Source organism: Anopheles arabiensis, chromosome 2 (genome assembly GCF_016920715.1).
Source record: "Anopheles arabiensis isolate DONGOLA chromosome 2, AaraD3, whole genome shotgun sequence".
Classification (NCBI taxonomy): domain Eukaryota; kingdom Metazoa; phylum Arthropoda; class Insecta; order Diptera; family Culicidae; genus Anopheles; species Anopheles arabiensis.
The window spans coordinates 75,525,447-75,544,893 of NC_053517.1; the positions used below are offsets into that span (position 1 = coordinate 75,525,447).

The 19,447-nt window shown below is 50.7% G+C and overlaps 1 protein-coding gene across 1 annotated transcript in view; it reads right to left on the minus strand.

Annotated features, from left to right (window-relative positions):
- The window catches only part of LOC120906481 (unconventional myosin-XV), a 37,373-nt gene that overhangs the window by 8,378 nt on the left and 9,548 nt on the right, over positions 1–19,447 (minus strand). Inside the window, exons 3-6 of the mRNA XM_040318204.1 lie at positions 18,289–19,382; positions 11,808–16,155; positions 11,487–11,736; positions 8,107–9,254 (exon numbers count right to left, since the gene is read on the minus strand). Coding sequence (XP_040174138.1) covers positions 8,107–9,254; positions 11,487–11,736; positions 11,808–16,155; positions 18,289–19,382 — 6,840 coding nt within the window. The remainder of the gene's footprint in view (positions 1–8,106; positions 9,255–11,486; positions 11,737–11,807; positions 16,156–18,288; positions 19,383–19,447) is intronic.

Genomic DNA, 19,447 nt, shown 5'->3' on the forward strand with positions numbered 1-19,447 from the left:
GTGTTTTTTTTCTTTTAAATTATTTGTTGTTTGATCGAGCAATCAAACAACGTGCAAACGGTGAGTGGCGCACGGTGGCGTGTGTTTGCATGCTGCCGCGTTTCCCACAACACAACACGCATTCGGCATGGGCTCGTCACAGTTCTGCCGCAGCCGCAAGGGCAATTTGCCCCACTAGAGGGAAGAGGAAATTGCACACCGACAACAACAGCAACCACAGGAAGACAAAGAAGCAACAAAAGAAGAAAAAATAAGGAAAACCATACGCCCGGGAAACTCGAATTTGTTGTATAATACGCGCCCGTAGGGGAAGGCAGGGCAAAATGGCACGGTTAAGCAGTTTAATGAATATGCCTTTGAATTTGCCATAAAACACAATTATTCTTACATTATTACAGGGTTTCCCGAGTCAATTTAGAATATCAACAACATTTTTCATTGCTTGCGATATGTTTTTCAACAGCTGTCAAATGTTGTATTTACATCACTTTATTATTTAAGTTCTTCTTTATGATTTTCAACATACTTCAATGTGGATTGAGTTTGATAGTTCTTTGTGAAAATCTGTTGAATGTGAAAAGTGTTGAAAATCATGTGTAAGAACAATGTATGACAGCTGTTGAAAATCATCGGATAGGCGTTGAATAATGCTGTGCACATTCAAGAACATGACTTGGTAAACCCTGTATATGTGTGGATTAAAACATGCAACATGATGAGCACATGAACATGAACATACAAATAAATGAAAAAATAAATAAATAAAAGTTTATGTTTTGCTGCTATTTGACACGAGGAGCAAAATAGGCATAGTCCTGAGTCATAGTGGACATATGTAAACAACACGTAAAACGTCAAAACATTGGAGCAATATGGGCCACAACAACAGCATTTACGTGATGGTCAAAGCTTTTGCGCAAACTTCGTAAAATGTTTTCTCTTTCTATCTTTTGCTTTGCTGCTAAGAAAAGCTTTTGAAAATTTTCCAAAAATATATTATTAAAATTGAAACACTGTTTACACGTTTCAATCTACGAAATTGAATCTTTTGAAGTTGTGCCTGCGAGTGTTATTGTGTGGACAAATACAACACCATAGCCTAACCAAGCACGGCCAAAGCATCTGCCCATTTTGCCTCAAGCATGACTACTCATTTAGTTCCATGTGAAGCATTTTTCTATTTTTGGTTATATTAATAAAAATACGCATCCATTTGCCTTGCTTTCTTCAGACAAATTGTACAGAAATATCATATCTTTAAAAATACACCATGTAAAACTTTCACGCATCCCTGTGACCATTATTTTGTATTTTGCTTGATTATTTTTTAATTCCGGGTTATACAACTTACATGGTGTTCATATAACACTCACAATGAATACATTTTAAGCCTTCGAATGTATCCTTGCTGTGAAATAATGCTTAAATCAAGGGTGCCCATTTGGCCCCGCATGCTCATTTTGCCCCGTTTACCCTTACGCACGAAACGCAAGCGCGCGCGCGACCTCCATCAGCAGCACTTTGCGCACGGCGTTCAATCGAACAATTCAGACCTAAACGAACTGCACCAGTGGCGTGCCGTGGACATTATCGATCGAGCAGAGGAGAAATCTCGCTCATCTCGAGCGGTTGGAAAATGGGGATGTGTTGTGAGAGCAAAAAAAACAAACACACACACGCACATTGTTGCACTGAGAAAGCGATGGGGGCTGGGTGATGTGAGCGTTTACCACCGCGTTGTGGCGACGGTCCGGTTCGACTATTTGCCCTGCAGCAGCCCTCCCTCGTCCAAGCTGGACTGGAAATGGAAAATTAATGATCGATTCGCCTGCAATTCCAATACGCCAACCGGCAGACGCAAAAGGCGGAAGGCAACAGAGACGGGGTAGAAAAAAGAAATCAACCGATTTATGATCTGCTTTTCTGCCCTCAACTCCCCTCCGCTCCCCTCCCTCCCATTCACCCCTTTGGTTGGCAAACTGGTACCATCAACTAGAGATCGCCCAGCTGTACGCAATCAACACGCAAACGGCAGACTTGCTGTGACTTGCGCGTCTTTCCCATGCGTGCGCAAGCGTCACGCATGCGGTTTGTGCTCTGGACCTGGAGCTGGACAGTAGCGGGAAGGTTGATGGTGGACCGGGTGCAATGTTACCTCTGCCGCTTCGCGCAACGTTTCGAACCGGGCCAGAATCTCCTTCACCGACACCTTCGGCTCGATCGGCTCCTCGATGATCGTCTCCATGCGCCCGACCGATCCGGAACTGGCGATACTGTTCCGGCGGTTCTTCAGCGAGCCGGAGAGGGAACCGGTGCTGGTGAGGGTGTTGCTGCCACTGCTGCTTCCACTGCTGCTTCCACTGCTGCTGCTGCTGCTGCTACTTCCGTTGACATTGTTGGCACTGTTGGAAATCGTGTCCCCCGGCGGGTGGTGGGACGTGGTGGCGGGCGCACTGCCACCGCCCGGCGACGACGGGCAGGACGAGACCGGCGAGACGGCACTGTACTGATGATGCCCCAGCAGCATGGCCGCCGGTGTGGTGGGTGACGTTTTGCGACTGCCGTGCCCTGGTCCGCCCGCCTCATCCGCCACCATAATGTCCGGCTCCGCGGAGCGACAGCTGCCTTCCTCGCCGTCGTGCCGCCTCCGGTAGCCGCAGTTGGTGTACTCGCACTGTTCGTGCGATTTCTCCAGAAATGCCTTTATCACCGGCCCGTCCAGCGGCTGCACGTTTTTCACATCGTCCAGATCGCTGCGCCGGTGCACGTCGACGCGTATTTGTCCCGTGATGCGCCCGATCTCGGCGATCGAGTCCGAGTCGGACAGCCGCTCCAGGTCGTCATCGTCGTCGCCCCGGTCGTCCAGGTCGGAGCCGGCCTGGTCCGACGCCTCGATCAGGCTGTCGATCGAGGGCGATCGGTTGAGGCTGGAGGTGGCCGAGGGCCGTCCCATCTGGCGCCTGTCGGCCGATCCCAATGCCGATCCGCCACGTGATCGGGAACTTTGCGCCATGTCACTGGCGACCCCCGCATCGTGCGGACCCGTTCGACCGCCGATTGGGCTGGGCGTGGGGATGCCGTCGTAGCATTTGTACGAACTTTGCAGCGACTCGAGCCCACCTCGCCGATCGTCCAGAAGGCTCATGGTGGCGCTCACCGACTCACTCACTTCTGTTTGGGTACGAATTTTCCCGAGGACCGCTAATCACACCGAAATTCTGAGATGGGGACTTTCACATATCACAACAACAACAGCAGCCACCATTACACCGTCTCCCGGGGCAGACCGTGTTAATCTCTTTCGTCACTCGCCTCTCCAATCGATCTTTCCCGGATCGTGCTCTCCCGTAGCATCAGCAGCCCAGGAAAGGGGGGAGGACAAAGAGCGGCCAATTTGTGGCAATTCAAAAGCTAACTGTTAATCCTGCTTCGTTTGCACTTGCTGCGCGTTTCTTCAAGCCACACTTCACACTTTTGCCTTCATACACACACTGCCCCGTACAGGCTAACGATCTCTAGCGGCCTGCTGCCTTCACGGACACTCAAATCAAAAACAATTCCTCACACTCAGTTTGCCAATTCCGTTAGAAATAATGTAAGCCCAACGCTCACGCCGGACGCCGAGCAGAAGAATGCTAGCCTAATAACGGCAATCGCCAATGCAAATGCTTCACCCAGAAACCGTTTGCTGGCTTTGCAGCACCTATATTGGTCACCACCAGTACACTTTAGCACCTTGCACTGTGCTGCACATTTCACACGACTGCACCACCGTGATCGTACAAAACTGCGGAAGCTTTTTAATTTCCTTTTCCCTTTTTGAGTATGTTTGGGCACTGCATTCAATCTAAGTTTGTTCAATTCCACTACGGTTGGTGCGTGATACCCAGGCCCGGGGCTTGACCCAAATCCGTTACATCTTCCTTCCTTGCAGCAGCAGCAGCAGCAGCAGCATCACTGTACGATCCACTATCGGGTACGCGCTTCGATCACTTCCGTCCACCGCACGGTTTTCATCGTCGTCGTTTCACCAGATACCAGTTTTCCTTTTTTGTGTGGCTTGCGTGCGAGTGTGTGTGTGTACACGTGTGTATGCGTCAGCCTAATCCGTGGAATGTTGAACGATCGCGGTCCGAATGTGAACTAACTGTTCGCGTCGAACGCCACCGCTGACGGACCCCGGCAGGTTTTCTGTGCGTGTGTGTGCAAGAGCGGCCACCGTAAAATGAAGATCATAATAAAAAAGCAGCATACCCCCTTTCCTTCCCTCAGGCCAGAAAATGGGAAAAAGAGCGCAATGCTTTCTGCCCCAAACGAGAAAGAAGTAGCGCCAAAGAGAGAGTGAGAGAGGGAGAAAGAGAGCGCGCGCGAGTCAGACAAATGTGTTTTTGCTCTCTTTGCTGCTGCGTTATGCTTTCGAAGCCTGTTTTAGGGGTTGTTGCAGCGACTACTTCGCGAACGTTTCCCTCCCCCGGACACCACTCCGCCCCGAAGAAAACCCGAATGGAAAGTTATTGGACGGAGAGAACGTGCCAACCCGCGTAACGCTCTGCAACCTCCGCCATCTGCGTAAAAGCCTGTGCAAAATCTCACCCAAAACTCTCGACCACTCTCGGGCCCTGGAGCTGGTGGTGCTGCGCCGTTCGGTGGTATGGTGTCGAAAAAGCTAAAACGGTGGGCAGATTAAAAACAAAAATCCAACCCTCCCCCTCCCCTCAATCCGCAACGACTTTACAACACCTACGCAACGGCACCCTTCGCGCACGTGCGCAGTCGTTCGCGCTCGCACGCGTATGGATGAGGGCGGCGGATTGTCTTATCTTGGTGACGTTATCCGTCACGCGCAGCGGGCGTCGTTGGAGTGTACGCACGATATTCGATCTGTGAGACGGCGGCACGGGGGGGGGAGGCTGACCCCACCGGAACTGTTCCGGCCAAGTGTGGTAGGATCACGCTTTCAGGCGTTCAATTTCTTTTGAAGCTTCGAGAAAGTACAACACACACACACATGCAGTCCTTCTCCTGTGGCATCTTTCCAGAGTTTGCAGACTTGTAAGCTGTGGTCTGAAGTGATCGGTACAGTTGATACTTTTCCCCGACTTTTCCTAACGACTGAAGTATGGGGGTTCGTTTCTTTCGCCGCTCAAGTCTCTCGCCTCGTTTTTAATATCTCACAGTCTCATCTCATTGCTTTGCTTTGCCGATGCGGAGTTTTCCATCAGTCTTTGGTGGTGCTCTTTTTCACAAGTTTCCTTCGATATCTTCGTTCGCTTCTGCTTGCCCACTGACACAATCTTTTCCATCTTTGATTGAAGAGTTAGTTGGAATTTGAGTGTGTTTTTTTCTCTCTCTCTCTCTCTCGTTTTTTCAACTGTCTCTGTATCTTCAGTATCATCTTCCACCTGCTCACTGGCGCCTAGATCATTCGATGGCTGTCCTGTTTGCTGTGAGCATATGTGCAACTACTGCAAGAAGTAGGAATGATTGACGGTTTGTTTTTTTTTCGCTGGTTAACTGAACTATACCCGTTAATTTATTAAAAGCATGTTGAGGATTTATGTGCCAATGATAGTAATGCATGCTGAAGCATTCGTAAACGAGGAAGGTATGATGAATGGTTTTAGCTATTTCATATAACTACAATAAAACAAAGCAATAATCCAGAAAAATTGCCATAGAATTATCGAGCTGGCGAGTTACTAACGATAACAAATTGTCCATCGGATGGCTTCAGACGTCATTCGGTGGCTTTCCAAAACGTGTTTTTATTACAGCATTAACGCTGCATCGCAGCAAAAGTGTCCGCCGGGCTAGTTGGTTACGCATCGTGCAGGCGGTGACAACACATCCGGATGCAGATAATTGCCAACTTTCTCACTTTTACTGCGCTGCCCCATGCATCCCACAGCACATATCATCGATCGATTTCTTCACACGCCACGCTTGGTTTTAAAAGCCCTCCCCCCTCTCTGCTGCTCCGAGGGTTTGTTTGGTTTGTCTTCACTTCGTCCTTGCCTTCATTTTCCGCGCGCACTGGAATAATTTTCAATGCGTCCGTTAATGAACTTCACGATCGCGTCAAGGTGAAACGAAGCCAATACATAACTTAATCGTCCGCATGCATGGGAGTTGGACGATGGCAGCGATGATCCAGCGCGATCGACAGCGCCACGCGACGAATGGCTCATTTGGAAGAAGGATGGGGGTGAGAGTCTTTAAAGATGATCATCTCGCATGTATGATATAATCCTTCGCGGTCGGATGGAATCATTCCGGGCGTTATAGGCAACTTAAGCGGTGGATGTGCATGCAACTGCGTGGCACCGACTGCACCCAACTGGTATTGTTCCATAATTATTTGGTTAGGACTGCATTTCACACGCGGCTGCATTCGAAAGTATAGCGGCGAGCTGGGTGAAAATGTGGCAAAATGTGCATACTAATGTGAGGTAATTAGCACGCTTCGTGATGCCAGGATAAGGATTGTGCTTTATGACAGATGAATAATTGGAAACTGTTGAATGGTTTCGCTTTCGTTCAACAAATTAAAGACAATGAATATTGAACGTATCGGCTGTGCATCATTATCAGATGGTTGATTATTTTGGCTTAGGAGAATTAGATTTCACATTAAATTGCATGGCAGACTTAATGTGCATCATTAAACAGTCCTGAAGTTCATTGAAGTCATTATTTAAAAATTAAAGCAAAATAAGCGACGTTTAAAAAATATATGGTTCACTTTGTTGTGCGATTATTATACTTTAACGACTATCGAACGGCTATGTCAAGGAATTGGCCGATATGTTCTATACTGTTCAACAAAAAAAAAGTTGAACAGTAATGTTGTTGAACAGCTGAGCAGTTGATGATTAAAAAGCCTTTTAAAAGCTAGCTTAGCTTTTAAAGTTTTAAAAGTGCGTTGGAGAAAATTGAGAGGTCTATCAACTAATAGTCATTTGCATAATGACACCTCGGGCGGCATTAATTTAAACTAATGAAGGAAAAGACCTCTCAGTAGTGAAAGTTAATTTAGAGCGAATCAGTTAGAATGGCGAGTAAATTATATTATTCTTTTCCTCTAGAAGTCACCAATACCTGCTGAGACGACGCTTAACTTTAAAGGATTTTTTTTATTCACGAGTAACGGTCCAAAGTTTAAAATGATTTATCAAGATTCAATTCTTCAAAGAGCTACTTAAGTCTCAATTGATTTCAGCCACTTTTAATAAGTGGAGAGGACGGTAGAGTTTAATAACTCATCGATATTTAATTAACAAAACGGTTAGTGACATCACTAGCGATATCATTCACAGTGAATGAGTATGAGTTGCTACAAAGAGTTCAATCGCAAACAAATCCAAACAACTCTTCGTGATTATTTTATTCACTTCATACACCGCAAAGATATTATTCACTTAATAGTCTGCCACATTATACCACCAAAACCAAAAACCAAAACCAACCAAAAAAGCGATAACACCAAAGTCATTATATGGTAGTGGCAGAGCAAGAACGAATATTAGCGCTGACTTTGAGCAAAAAAAAAAGTTTATGTAGGATGTTGCACAAATATAAAACAATCCTTATATTGAAAACTACAAACATATCAGACTGTTTTATGATGTCATAGGGCTAAATTAATAGGTATAAACAACTTTTTAAATAAAAAAATTAAATATAAATATAATGGGAAAGAAAGTAAAAACATGTTCAATAAAAAATAGAAATGATTGTAGAATTGACGAATGTTATCAACATGCAAGTGTAAAACATGTTTGTAAATATTCGATGCCAACGCTATTATCCTATTACGTGCTTCCACGACACTAGTTTCGCTTTATTTTTTTTATACATCAGTTTTGATGTTTTGCGGTTATGTAATATATAAAAAAATAACTTGCGCAATAAATTAAACCTTTACATGCAATCACAAAGTTTACCTTACGAATTGTGTAAATAATACACAGCAACCTGATTCCGTGGGTCGTGCCTGGTATGTATAAACAACAAAAGAGTCGTTCCAAACAAACCTTTTTCTCTCTCTTTTTGCCAGCAATATCCGCAAACGAAGCAAAAACATAAAATAAAGTTATCAAGCCTTACCTGACGGTACTCGGCGAGGTACGACTGTACCATCACCTGGATCGCGTTCGCCTTCGACGCGTGCATCACCAGCCGGGCGCCGGTTTTCAGCGTCAGCTGCAGCGTGAGCGGCCGCGGCAGCGTGGTAACACTCTGTATGTCATCGAACGGAATGGCGCGCTGAATCGAAAGGAACTCGGGCTCCTTGCTTGCCAGATACACGCCCATATGCGAGACGGCCAGCAGCGTACCCTCCTGGATCGAGGGCGATCCGTTCATCACGAACAGCCGCGCAAAGTACAGCGGCCAGCCACGGGCCATATCGAGCACGTGGCGCTTGACGATGGCACGCACGTGCTGCTTCGCGGTGCTGTGCCCGTTCGCCGTGATGCCGTGGCTGCTGAGCAGATTGACCGCCAGCCGTTTCTCCTGCGGCGATATTCGCATGCACGGCGTGACCCCGAACACGTCGGCCGTGATCTGGTTGAACAGCAGATCGAGTGCGGCCGGTGCCGTCACCGTTTCACTCGGCCGGAACACCTCCTTGCGGACGCGCAGCGTCCAGGTGACGCGGTTGTACGTCAGGCAGGCGGCCGCCGGCGCCTTCAGCGACGGGTTCATCTGCACCGGCAGGACGGGTGCGGGCGGATCGGCCATTGCCCCATCGTCCAGCTTCTCGCTGTACACCGAACCGTTCGTGGTGGCGGCCGACGATTTGCGCTCCCGCTCCTGGACACTTTTCTGCACCATGTGCGTCTTGAAGGTGGCAATGCCCGAGCCCGGCGCGTTCGCGGAGTATTGTTTCTGCTGCTGCTGGTACTGTTGCTGGTATTGCGACTGTTGTTGCTGCTGCTGCTGCTGGTGGTGTTGTTGGTGCTGCTGCTGCTGGTAGTGCTGCTGCTGCTGCTGCTGCTTGTCCTTCGTGTAGGACGACGGGTGGAACACTTTGTTGCTTTCCTTCTCACGCTGCAGCTGGGTCAGCTCGTAGTTGCGCTCACGGGCCTCCCGCTCCTTGTCGCCACGATCGCGATCGCGTGGATCGCTCGATGTGGACGACGGACCTTCGACTTCCGAGCGATCCCAGACCGATTCGGAGAAGTTCTCCCGATCACGGGAACGTGATCTTGACCGGGATCGCTCGCGTTCGATAATCATTTCCTTCTTGAAACCTGCAAAAAAGATATCGGACTCAATTAATTACTTAAATCAGGTGAAGATACCTTATACATAGATTTGAAGGACGCATTCGACCGAGTTTATCACTCAATACTCCTTGCTAAGCTTCAGCGTATGGAATTAACACACACGGGACTGTCATGACTAAGCTCTTATCTATTAAACAAGAAATTCTTCGTAAAAAATAATAGCTATGAGTCCTTTAGGCTCCTATAACATCTTGGTACTATTAGACAATAATCAGAGCACCGAATGAAAGCCCGGTACCGAATGGCCGACTACCTTTATTGACTTGATGTTCCAAAGGAAGCTGAAATTGAAGTACGAGAGACAAGTGGCTACATCGCGGCGGTAGGTAGGTCGATGCAGCCCGCCAAACATTGAATAAGTACTTGGGAAACATAAAAAAACATATCAGGAAGTAGAAATCGGGTTCACAGGCTTCGTAGCGGCTGCAATGACGCTAAACTCAATGCATTTTAGGTGAATTTCGACTGAACTTATGATATGAAACCCCAGTACGCGAACCGGTCCCAAATCCCCGAGCTGCGTTCCATGCAAATTTTCTGCAAATTCCATGCAAAATCAACAAGCTCTACACCAAACGTTTGTCATGTCTGGCCGGCGAATGCTCTCAATCCGGCCCGAGAAGAACTTTTATAGTTATTTGAATGGAGCAGAGATAGATTGTAAATTATAAGATAAGAAAAACGGGTGTATTAATGTTTATCCACTGAGGAAGAAGGTTTCAGTTTTAATAGTTCGATTAAGTTAGAAGAGTGAAGTAAGTTACACATAGTTACTTGTTGCGGAAGGCATGTAGCAAGTGTTTTAGTAGTTGTTTCCTAAGAGCAATCTAAAGTCAGACTATCAATATTTTCAACCATTTTACGACATTTAGTTCGGAAAGTTCGGAATTGAAGTATTGGAATACCACTTTCTTCACTTTATTGATGAGGGCACTTTTTAGATATGGTTCTGCAAAAATCAGGTCGGTATATTCGATATAACCAGGTCGATTTAACCATGAAAAACCAAGAACTAAAAAAAAGTAAGAACTGTATGAGGTCGACTGTATGCTGGTAGTCCCTTTTGCTCAACAAAATGGCCACATATCCATCCAATATTTGACGGTGTAGTAATAAATTTTGATTTATAGTTGTTAGTTATTACCGTTGTCAAAATGCAGCATTTGTACTTCGTGTGTCATTGTGTGAAGGCAATATACGAAGTTTAAAGAAATGTCCAGGTAGCTTTAAAGATAGCAGATATCTGGAGCAATTGAATATGATCGCTGCTCAACTGCGGCCCCGAGAATATTTTGAACCGTAATCCGGCCCACGACCCAAAACGAGTTTGACAAATTTGTTGCGAAAACTGAAGAGGAAGAGGTAGATCTTCAATACATGCCTGCACGCATGTCTCAGTGCGCTAAGGCGAAAATTCCGGATAGCTCACGAAAGGCTGCTCGTAAAGTCGTAGATTTGTTTTTGCAAGAAAGCTTAAATAATTACCTTCCTCATGGAAAGAAATGATCCCTCTCAGTTTTTTTTTGCCTACTACCGGCTCCATTTTTATCCATTGTTTAATGCAAACGTTATATTGCGTAACATGCGAGAAGCCATATCAAACAGGTATACTTTAAATTTTTGTATTATGAGACAATTTTGAGCAAAGCCCATGCAATGCTAGGTTTCGTTAACCGCCACTCAACTATCACAATTGATCGTTATTGTCTTAATTCCCTTGAGCTTGAGTCATTAAAGAAAATATACTAGCTTGTTTGAAAACAAAACAAAAACAGCCCCTGGCGCTATGCTCCTGGTGCTTAATGTCGGTAATACAGTCATTAAAATAACGACGCAGGGTTGCCTGAAGTGTATTTATGGCAAAAATGCTCTCGGATGCCATTAGCTCCCCAGATTTGCTGACCAGAATTATGAATTTACCAACTAGGACACTAAGACATTTTGAATTCTTAAGTATTGACTTTAAAAGGCGACAGTATAGCTCTAATGAACCTTTGTCGTCTATGTCTTTTGAAGTTTCAACATATTCTACAAGTATTTTAATCTTACTACTAACTAAAAAATCACCTTAAAGCCACCTACTATCTCTTTTTGATCACCATTACGTCATTACCACCTCTTGACAGGCCAAAAAAGTTCATAAAAGTGTATTAAATGATAAATATGTTCTTTTGTTGGAAATGAGTGAATGCTTACTTGTTTCGTAGACCAGATCCAGCTTAGCCGCCTCGGCACGACCCCACGAGTCCATGAAGCTATCCTTGGCACCGAACGTGTCCCGCTCCTGGCGCTGCACAAACGACGGAATCTCCGACTGGTTCTGCTGGTGCGCGTTCTGGGCGGCCATCATGTTGCCGTGGATCGGTGGCGGCGGAGCCGGTGGAGTAGACGTCGGCGGTCTGATCGGTGGTGGCGGTGCCGGCCCGGGTGGTGCTGGTGGCAATACCTAAAATCAACCAAACAGGATCAGCACATTCAGCTCTTCCTGAGTGCGCGCAACCGCACAACCACACTTACCGTGGGCCAGGCCGTTGCTGGGGCACCCTTTTTGCTTGCCTCCATCCGCTGCACCTGCGTCTTGACCGACGGCACCGCATCGCCACCGGGCGACTTGGCGCCGCCGGGCGGGTTCATGCCGCCGAGCTGCTGCTCCAGCATCATGCGCCGCGTATCCTCCAGCTTGGCCGGCGTGCGCTCGGGCCGGTCCGATTTGGCACTGGACGAGCGGACCGAGTGGCCCGCGGTCACCTGCTCCAGCCGCTGGCGCATCTCGTTGCTCAGCTTCAGCTTGCCGACGCTGTTCGGAGCGGGCCGATCGGCCCCGATGTCGAAGCTGCGCTTGGCTGTCCGTGCCGCACCGCCCGGCTGTTGGCCGCTGCCTCCCCCACCCTTGCCGCCCGCATCGGCCTCGCGTGCCGCCTGCTCCTGCAGCTTCTGGTCGATCTCGAACTCCTCCCACTCGACCCCGTTCGGGGAGCCGATCGGGGAGTCGAGGTTGCTGCTGCTATGCTGCGACTGCGGCGTCGTTTTGCGATTGCTCTGGCGCGTCATCTTGAACTGGATGAACGTTTCCTCCGTCTCGGTGCTGGCGGTGACGCCTTGCGGCGGTGGCCAGCGCCATTTACCGATGCGCACGGTTTTCGCCCGCCCGTACGGATCGAGGAAGGGGCGCACCTCGAACGGATCTTTCAGCTCGAGCGGTGGTGGGAGCGGTGGCGGTGGCGGCGGTGGTATCAGGTTGGACGAGGACGAGTCTTTGCGGTTGCGCAGCATGTCCGAGAAGGAGGTGGATGTGGCAGGCGGACCGATCGGACGGTCGGTCGAATCGTTACGGCCGCCGGCCTTGGCGCTCATCTTGCGAATGGGCGAATGTTGCACGGAGGTGGGCGAGCCGGTGGCGCCGCTATGCTTCGGTGAAGCGGCACCCGGGTTGGCCGGCGGCGAGGAGGACGATGGACCGGCCCCGTCCTGCTGCGTGAGCAGCGTCTGCAGGGCCTGGTTTTGGGCCATCAACTGCTGCTGGATCTGGATGTTTTGGGCCATCGCGGACTGGAGGAAGGCACGCTGCATTTGCTGCTGGTAGGCGGTGCTGTCCACGCCGGGCGGGATAGTAAACACCGGCATGACCACATCCGGGCTGACCGAGCCCATCATGAGCAGCGAGCCGGACGAGCTGACCGGCGGTGACAGCGGCGCGATCGGGTTCGGCGCGCTCGGCGTGAACCCATTCGAGGTGGCATTCTTCGCCTGGTGGGTGGTGCCACCCTGCGTAGCGCTTGCCAACACGGCCGACTGCTCCAGGTCAGTTAGCGAGCGGTCGGTACGGACAGTGGCAAGCAGCTCGCTCACAAACTGCGCTCCACCCCGGATGCTTGCCGCCAGGGAGCGGGCGTCGGACAGCTCGTCGAGCGATCCGTCCAGCACGGGGCTGAACAGATCGTCCAGAAACTGGTCGACGTCGGATGCCTGCGACGGCACTCGCACGCGTCGCACGTGGCTCGCCAACGATGGTGCCTCACTAGTGTCCGACATGGCGGACGAGCGTACGCTAAACTCCGACTTCTCCGCGTACTTGAGCGAGTGTGAGCCGGACGAACGCTTGCCGGCGTACTGGGACTTGACGAAGCGCGGATGCTGCTCCTTGAGCGGTGCGATCGTGTCCACCGAGCGGTACTTGTTGCCGATCCGGTTCTCGGCCAGCGTCAGCGTGAGCGAAGTTTCCGGCTCGTCCGCATCCGGTGCGAGCAGTGCGTCGTCCGCCTCGCCCGCCAGCAGATCGTCCAGCGAGCGCGACCGGCTCTTATCCTCGTAGAAAGCACGCTCTTCCCGCAGCTTATGGCGCGACAGCGATACATCGTGTGACGTCTTCCTGCCCGCGCTGGAGGGTTCCATGTGGGAGGCGGCACCACCACCACCGCCGCCGTACTCGGCCGGCTCGTGCTTCTTCGTGCCGCTGCCGATCGCAACCGGTACGAGCTGTATCTCGTGCGAGCTGCGCTTCATCGACGGTGGCTCGGGCGGCGGCACCTGCGGCCGCTTGGGGCTGCTCGGCTCCGCCGTTGAGTCGTGCGTAGCCGTGGCGGCACTCGGCGCACCACCCTTCCTGCCGCAGCGCAGTATATCGCTTCGCACGGCCGGGAAGGCGGGCGGTAGCTCCTTCTCCGCCACCAAATCGAGCACAAAGTCCAGCCCGCACGAGTCCGTCATCTGGTCCGACTCGTCGATCACCACCGTCCAGCCCAGGTTCGGTATGCCGAACGAGGAGATGGCAAGGGCGGCCGCCTCCTCGCACGTCGTCCACGAATCGACCGCCACCGTCTGCACACTGTTGTCGGGCAGGTTCAGCCCGAGCGCCGTGTCGGCCAGCCGAGACGAGGCGCGCCATTCGAGCCAGGCCGGCGGGAACAGCCGGCACGGGTTCGTCTGGCCGGCGTTAGCGTTCCGCAGCAGCTTCTTCAGGATCTGCTCCTTCGTGTTCGGGGGCGCATTGTCCACGATGAACTTGATCAAGTACTTGCTGAACGCCGAGCCCGGCTGGAACGCGGACAGACAGTGGGACATCAGCGTCCACAGCTTCTCAGCCGCGGCCTCGTCCGCCCGGTACACCTGGTTGCAGATCTGCACGAGTATTTCGTCCCGCAGCCCGCGCGACGACAGCCCCTTGTGGACGATGTAGTCCGCCAGGATCTTCTCCCGATTCGCGTCCATCGTCGCGTCCGTCGTCCAGCGGATGATCAGCTTGAAGATGGCGATCGCGTCCTTAAAGTCCTGGTCGCGGGCGGCGGCCCGCGACAGGAACGGCGCGCTGATGATGTCACGGCGCGGTGCCAGCTTGACCCCGTTACAGTACACCGAGCTGAACTTGCCGAACGCGAACTGATCCAGGTCGGGCGGCAGATCGGCCGCCGACGGAGGTCCGGGCACGGTCCCCACCACCTTCACCAGATTGCGATCGCTCTGCTGGCCTGACCAGTTCTCCGACTTGGAAAAGATGAACGCCAACTCGGCCGGTATGTCGAGCGGTACGGCGGAACCGCGCTCCACCTGCTCCTTGGCCAGCCGCTGGGCTGTCCGCTCCTTCTTGAGTCGTTCCGCCTCCCGGCGGCGCTTCAGTTCGTTCTTCAGCTTGGCGTACCGCTTGCGCTGCATGTGCCCCTTGTAAAGGGCCTGATACTTGACGACGCCGTTCTTGATCGTGAGGTACCGGTTGCGGTCGCGGTACCCGCGCCAGTAGCGCTGTATCGTGACGGCACCGCGCACCTCGCGCTGCACCTTCTTGCGCGCCAGCATGCCGCGCACGGTGCGCTGGATCGTGACGGCCGCCAGCCGCAGCCGGTCGGCCCGGCTCGCCTCCAGCGTGCGGTGGAGGGCTTCGCGCAAGAATACGCGCGTTGCGCCCAGCTGGAAGTCGGGCCCCTCGGTCGTCGTGCCCGGCAGCTCGTCCAGCACGAAGCGGCACAGCTCCCGGTACGGCGTGCCCTTCGGCAGGGGCGTCCTCATCAGATGGCGATACCGTTCGACAAAGTGCTGAAAGCGAAGGCGCACCGGATACCCGGACTGGCGGATTTTGATCGTGTCCAGCATGCCGAGATAGCGCAGCTGCTGCAGCACGCATGGCATGTCCATGCGCAGGGCCTGCTTGTCATTGTTCGGCTTGACGCAACGCACGAACCACGGGTTGCATTTGGCCATCGACTGCAGTAGCTGCTGCAGCGAGTCGGAGAAGCGCGCCGCCACCGTCGGTGTGCGCGGTTTCATCGTGACAAAGCGCCCGTTCGAGCCCTTGGGCAGCGTTTTGCCCACATCCCGCTGGGCGCGCAACTGCTTGGTCATCTCGCCGACCAGCGGCTCCGTGCTGGAGCTCAGCAGCTCGATCACGTCCATGCGCAGCGCGTCCCGGTTCTTCTCGAGAAACCCGTCCACGCAGTACCACACCTGGCCGGCGTAGTGCGTGATGCCGAACTCCTGCGCGCCGACCCGCGGCCTCGAGTACAGCTCGTTCAGCGCGTGGTTGTAGTGGCACTTCTCGAGAAAGCTGGAATCGTTCGCCCGCGGAAAGTTGGACTCGTCGTCCAGCAGGTGGAAGATGCCTACCGGCTTCTTCGCGAGCAGATGGATCACCGGCAGGTTGTCCTCCCACTCCAGGTTGGTCCACTCGAGCCGCTCGCGCGCGTACTCCGCCTGCTCCAGCTTGAACACGTGCTTGTTAAAGTACAGCTGCAGGCTTTCGTTCGCGTAGTTGATGCACAGCTGCTCGAACGAGTTCTCGGCCAAATCTTCGAACCCGAAGATGTCCAGAATCGACAGCCGTTGCGCGTCGTGCGTGCCGCCCCGGTGCACGATCGAGTTGATCCGCAGCACAAGCCTGGGTAGTGAAGGGCAGAAAGGGTGGAAAATGTTACTAATTCTTGGATGCATTACAAGCGGGGCACTCAGGTGCGCTCTCCGCGAGAGCGATCTCTCGTCGGCTGACGAGCACGAGTGCCCACCATCTCGGTACCGATGGAGATCGATCTCTCGGTACCGATCGGCAACGAGAGGGAACGTAGGGAGAGGTCGAGAGAGAGAGATTAGAAGAGATTAAGGGGCATTCGGGTCCGCGACGCGTTCGGAGCAACAGCTCACCATCCTCCCGCGTATCAATGTAATAGTCGTAATAGGAATAAATATAATATAATACAATAGAACACAAAACTAATGAACTACAACAAAAGCTCCAAATCTAGAGCAGGGGTCGGTTAGTTCGTGTGACTAACCGAAACATTATTAACTTTCGTGGAATTGAAATAGAAGGATGTAAAGTGAACAATCTTGTCGCCTTTCTTCAGATTTCAACATCAAAAAGAGTTGTTCCTTTTAGATAAAGATTGAAACAATTGGGATATACCAATTAAATAGCTTACATGCAAAGACGCAACGCAAGTTCCTGCAGTTGTTTATATTAATATCAGAAAATATTGAATCTAGAAAGGCTTGTGAAAAGATTCAAAGGTCTTGTTTTCCGTTATAGTTCTAAAAACTAAAGAAACCCTCTTCGGAGTATTCAATAGATGCATGAAGCAGAACAATTTTTACTAGCAATGAAACAAGTGAAAACTACTTCTAGATTTGTGCTGCATCCTTGACAATAAATGTAAATGTTGATTTCAAGATGTTCATGACGATATCTTCTGCTTTGTCTTCTTCTATTTGGCGTAACGTCCTACGTGGACATGGCGGCCTATACAGCCTTTCGAGACTTATTCAGCACCACGCAGTCGGATAGTCAGTCCTGGACAATATATTTGCCGTGAAAACTAACTAAAGCTTTAGCCGGATTCAGACATCTATGAATGATTAATTATAAATACCTCATGGCAGAGAAATACAGGGGTATCGTAGCTAATCTCCAATGTACCCAGCATTATTCATCGCCGGCAAGATGTTTTTCACGTGTTACATTTGCTTCAAAATAAAATTTCAATTCTTTCACATGATTTTCAATCCATCACAAAGAACTCTCAAACTCAGTCCAGCATGTGATGTGTTGAAAATCATGCGAAAAAACAGAACAATGTTTATGATGAAAATACAACATTTGACATCTGTTGATAAACACCTCGCAGGCATTGAAAAATGTTGTAGACATTGGACTCACTCGGACAATGTCACTCGGATAGAGACAATTGTTGGGATTCACTATAGTCTTACAGGGGTTTCCGAGTCAATTTCCAATGGCTACGACATTTTTCATTGCATGCAAGATGTTTTTCAACAGCAGCTAAATGTTGTATTTTTTCACAATAATGTTTCAATTTTTCCACATAATTTTCAACAAGTTACAAGCTGGATGAAGATTGATAGTTATTTGTGATGTGTTGAAAATCATGTGTAAGAACTTAAATTTTATTATGATGCAAATACACCATTGAACAGCTGCTGAAAAACATCTTGGAGGCAAGGAATAATGATAAACACATTCGAAAGTGATTTGGAAAACCCTGTCTCGCTACAGATTACAGGTTAGAGTGTGCGGGCCACACGGGATACAAGTATTTCCTTGATTTTTGGTTGTTTTCAAACATTTTTGTATAATTTCCCAATGTTTTTTGGGATTTGTATTAGGATTTATTGGCATTTTTTAGATCTGTTTGAATCATTTGAATTGATTTTCAAAGAGAAAATTGTGATAACGATTAAAAAATACAAATCGTGAAACGAGCACTCCAATAACCAAAAACCATAGAAAATCCTGTAATAAGGCCTGTGGCACAGAAAGCTGTATTTTAATTTGATTTCACATTCATGTCTATCTGCCATTTCAATAGCGACATCACTCATTCCCATGTTTTAGTGTGACTAAAACAAAAACAAATTAGTAACAATCTTTTTCATATGGTAAGGCTCGAATTCCGAGAAATTTCAATCATTTTTTTTAAGTATGCCAACCTATGATCTAGAAGCTATTTCACGGCCATCTACCGTTTAGGCGAGCAACAACCTGCCAGTATGTACGTACCAGTTAAACAGCCCCGAGTAGAGTGCCTTGGCCAGTGCGTCCCGTGCATCCAGCGCCTGATCGATGCCGAGCGGCGTGTAGAGCCGCTCCGAACGCGTCTCGGTGATGCGCGAGGTCAGCGACTTCAGGATGCCCTCCGATGGCAGCTGCAGCAAATGGGCCGCCCACTTGATTTCGGCGTCTGACCCGATCTCGACCCCTTCCTGTCCGTGCCGGAGCTGGCGCCGGTGGAAGTACACGTTGCCGAGGTGCAGCACCGACGCCAGCACCTTGACGATCCCCTCGCGCTCGCTCTCCGTCACACCGAGCACCTGCATGGCGCTCTGCAGCGAGGCCCAGTCCATCCGGCCCGGCGCACAGTCGGAACCGCCCTGGTTCAGGTAGAAGTACTTGTCCGCCTCCAGCAGGCCGTACTTCATGCGCTCCGGCTCGGCCAGCCCGCCGAGCAGCTCGTAGAACACGTGATAGTTCCGCTCGCCGGCCGCCTGCGTGACGATGCGCGACTTCTCCAGCAGATACTGCGTGATCTTGGCACCGATGATCGCTCCGGACTTGAAGTACACCTCCAGGTACTTGCCGAATCGGGAGCTGTTGTCGTTGCGCACGGTGCGCGCATTACCGAACGCCTCGAGCAGTGGGGCGGCCTCCAGTATCTGCTCGGTGATGACGGTGGAGGCGGAACCGCCGCCCGGTACTACCGCCGCCAGATACTGCATGACCAGCTTGGTCGATTCCGTCTTGCCCGACCCGGACTCGCCCGAAATGACGACCACCTGGGGCGACGGGAGGGCCGCGTGTGCGGCCGACCCGATCGCAAACAGGTGCGGCGGCAGTGTGCCCAGCGGCCGGCCCGAGTACAGCTTGGCCATCTCGATGCCGTACGATTCGGGGAACATTTTGTACGGATTGATCGCGATCAGGATGCTGCCCGCGTTCGTGTAGATCAGCCCGTTGTCGTAGCGCAGCTTCAGGTTCCACAGCAGGGACGCTTCGTGCAGATCCTCCAGCTGGGTCATATCCTCCACGCCGGTCTTGCCCAGATCCTGCCGGGCGCGTATGTTTCCCTCATTCGGCCCGAGGGTGAACGTTTGCGGCTGAAAGCATAAAAACAAAAACAAAACAAAAAACAATCGATCAACAACTTCATCCATGTGGCACT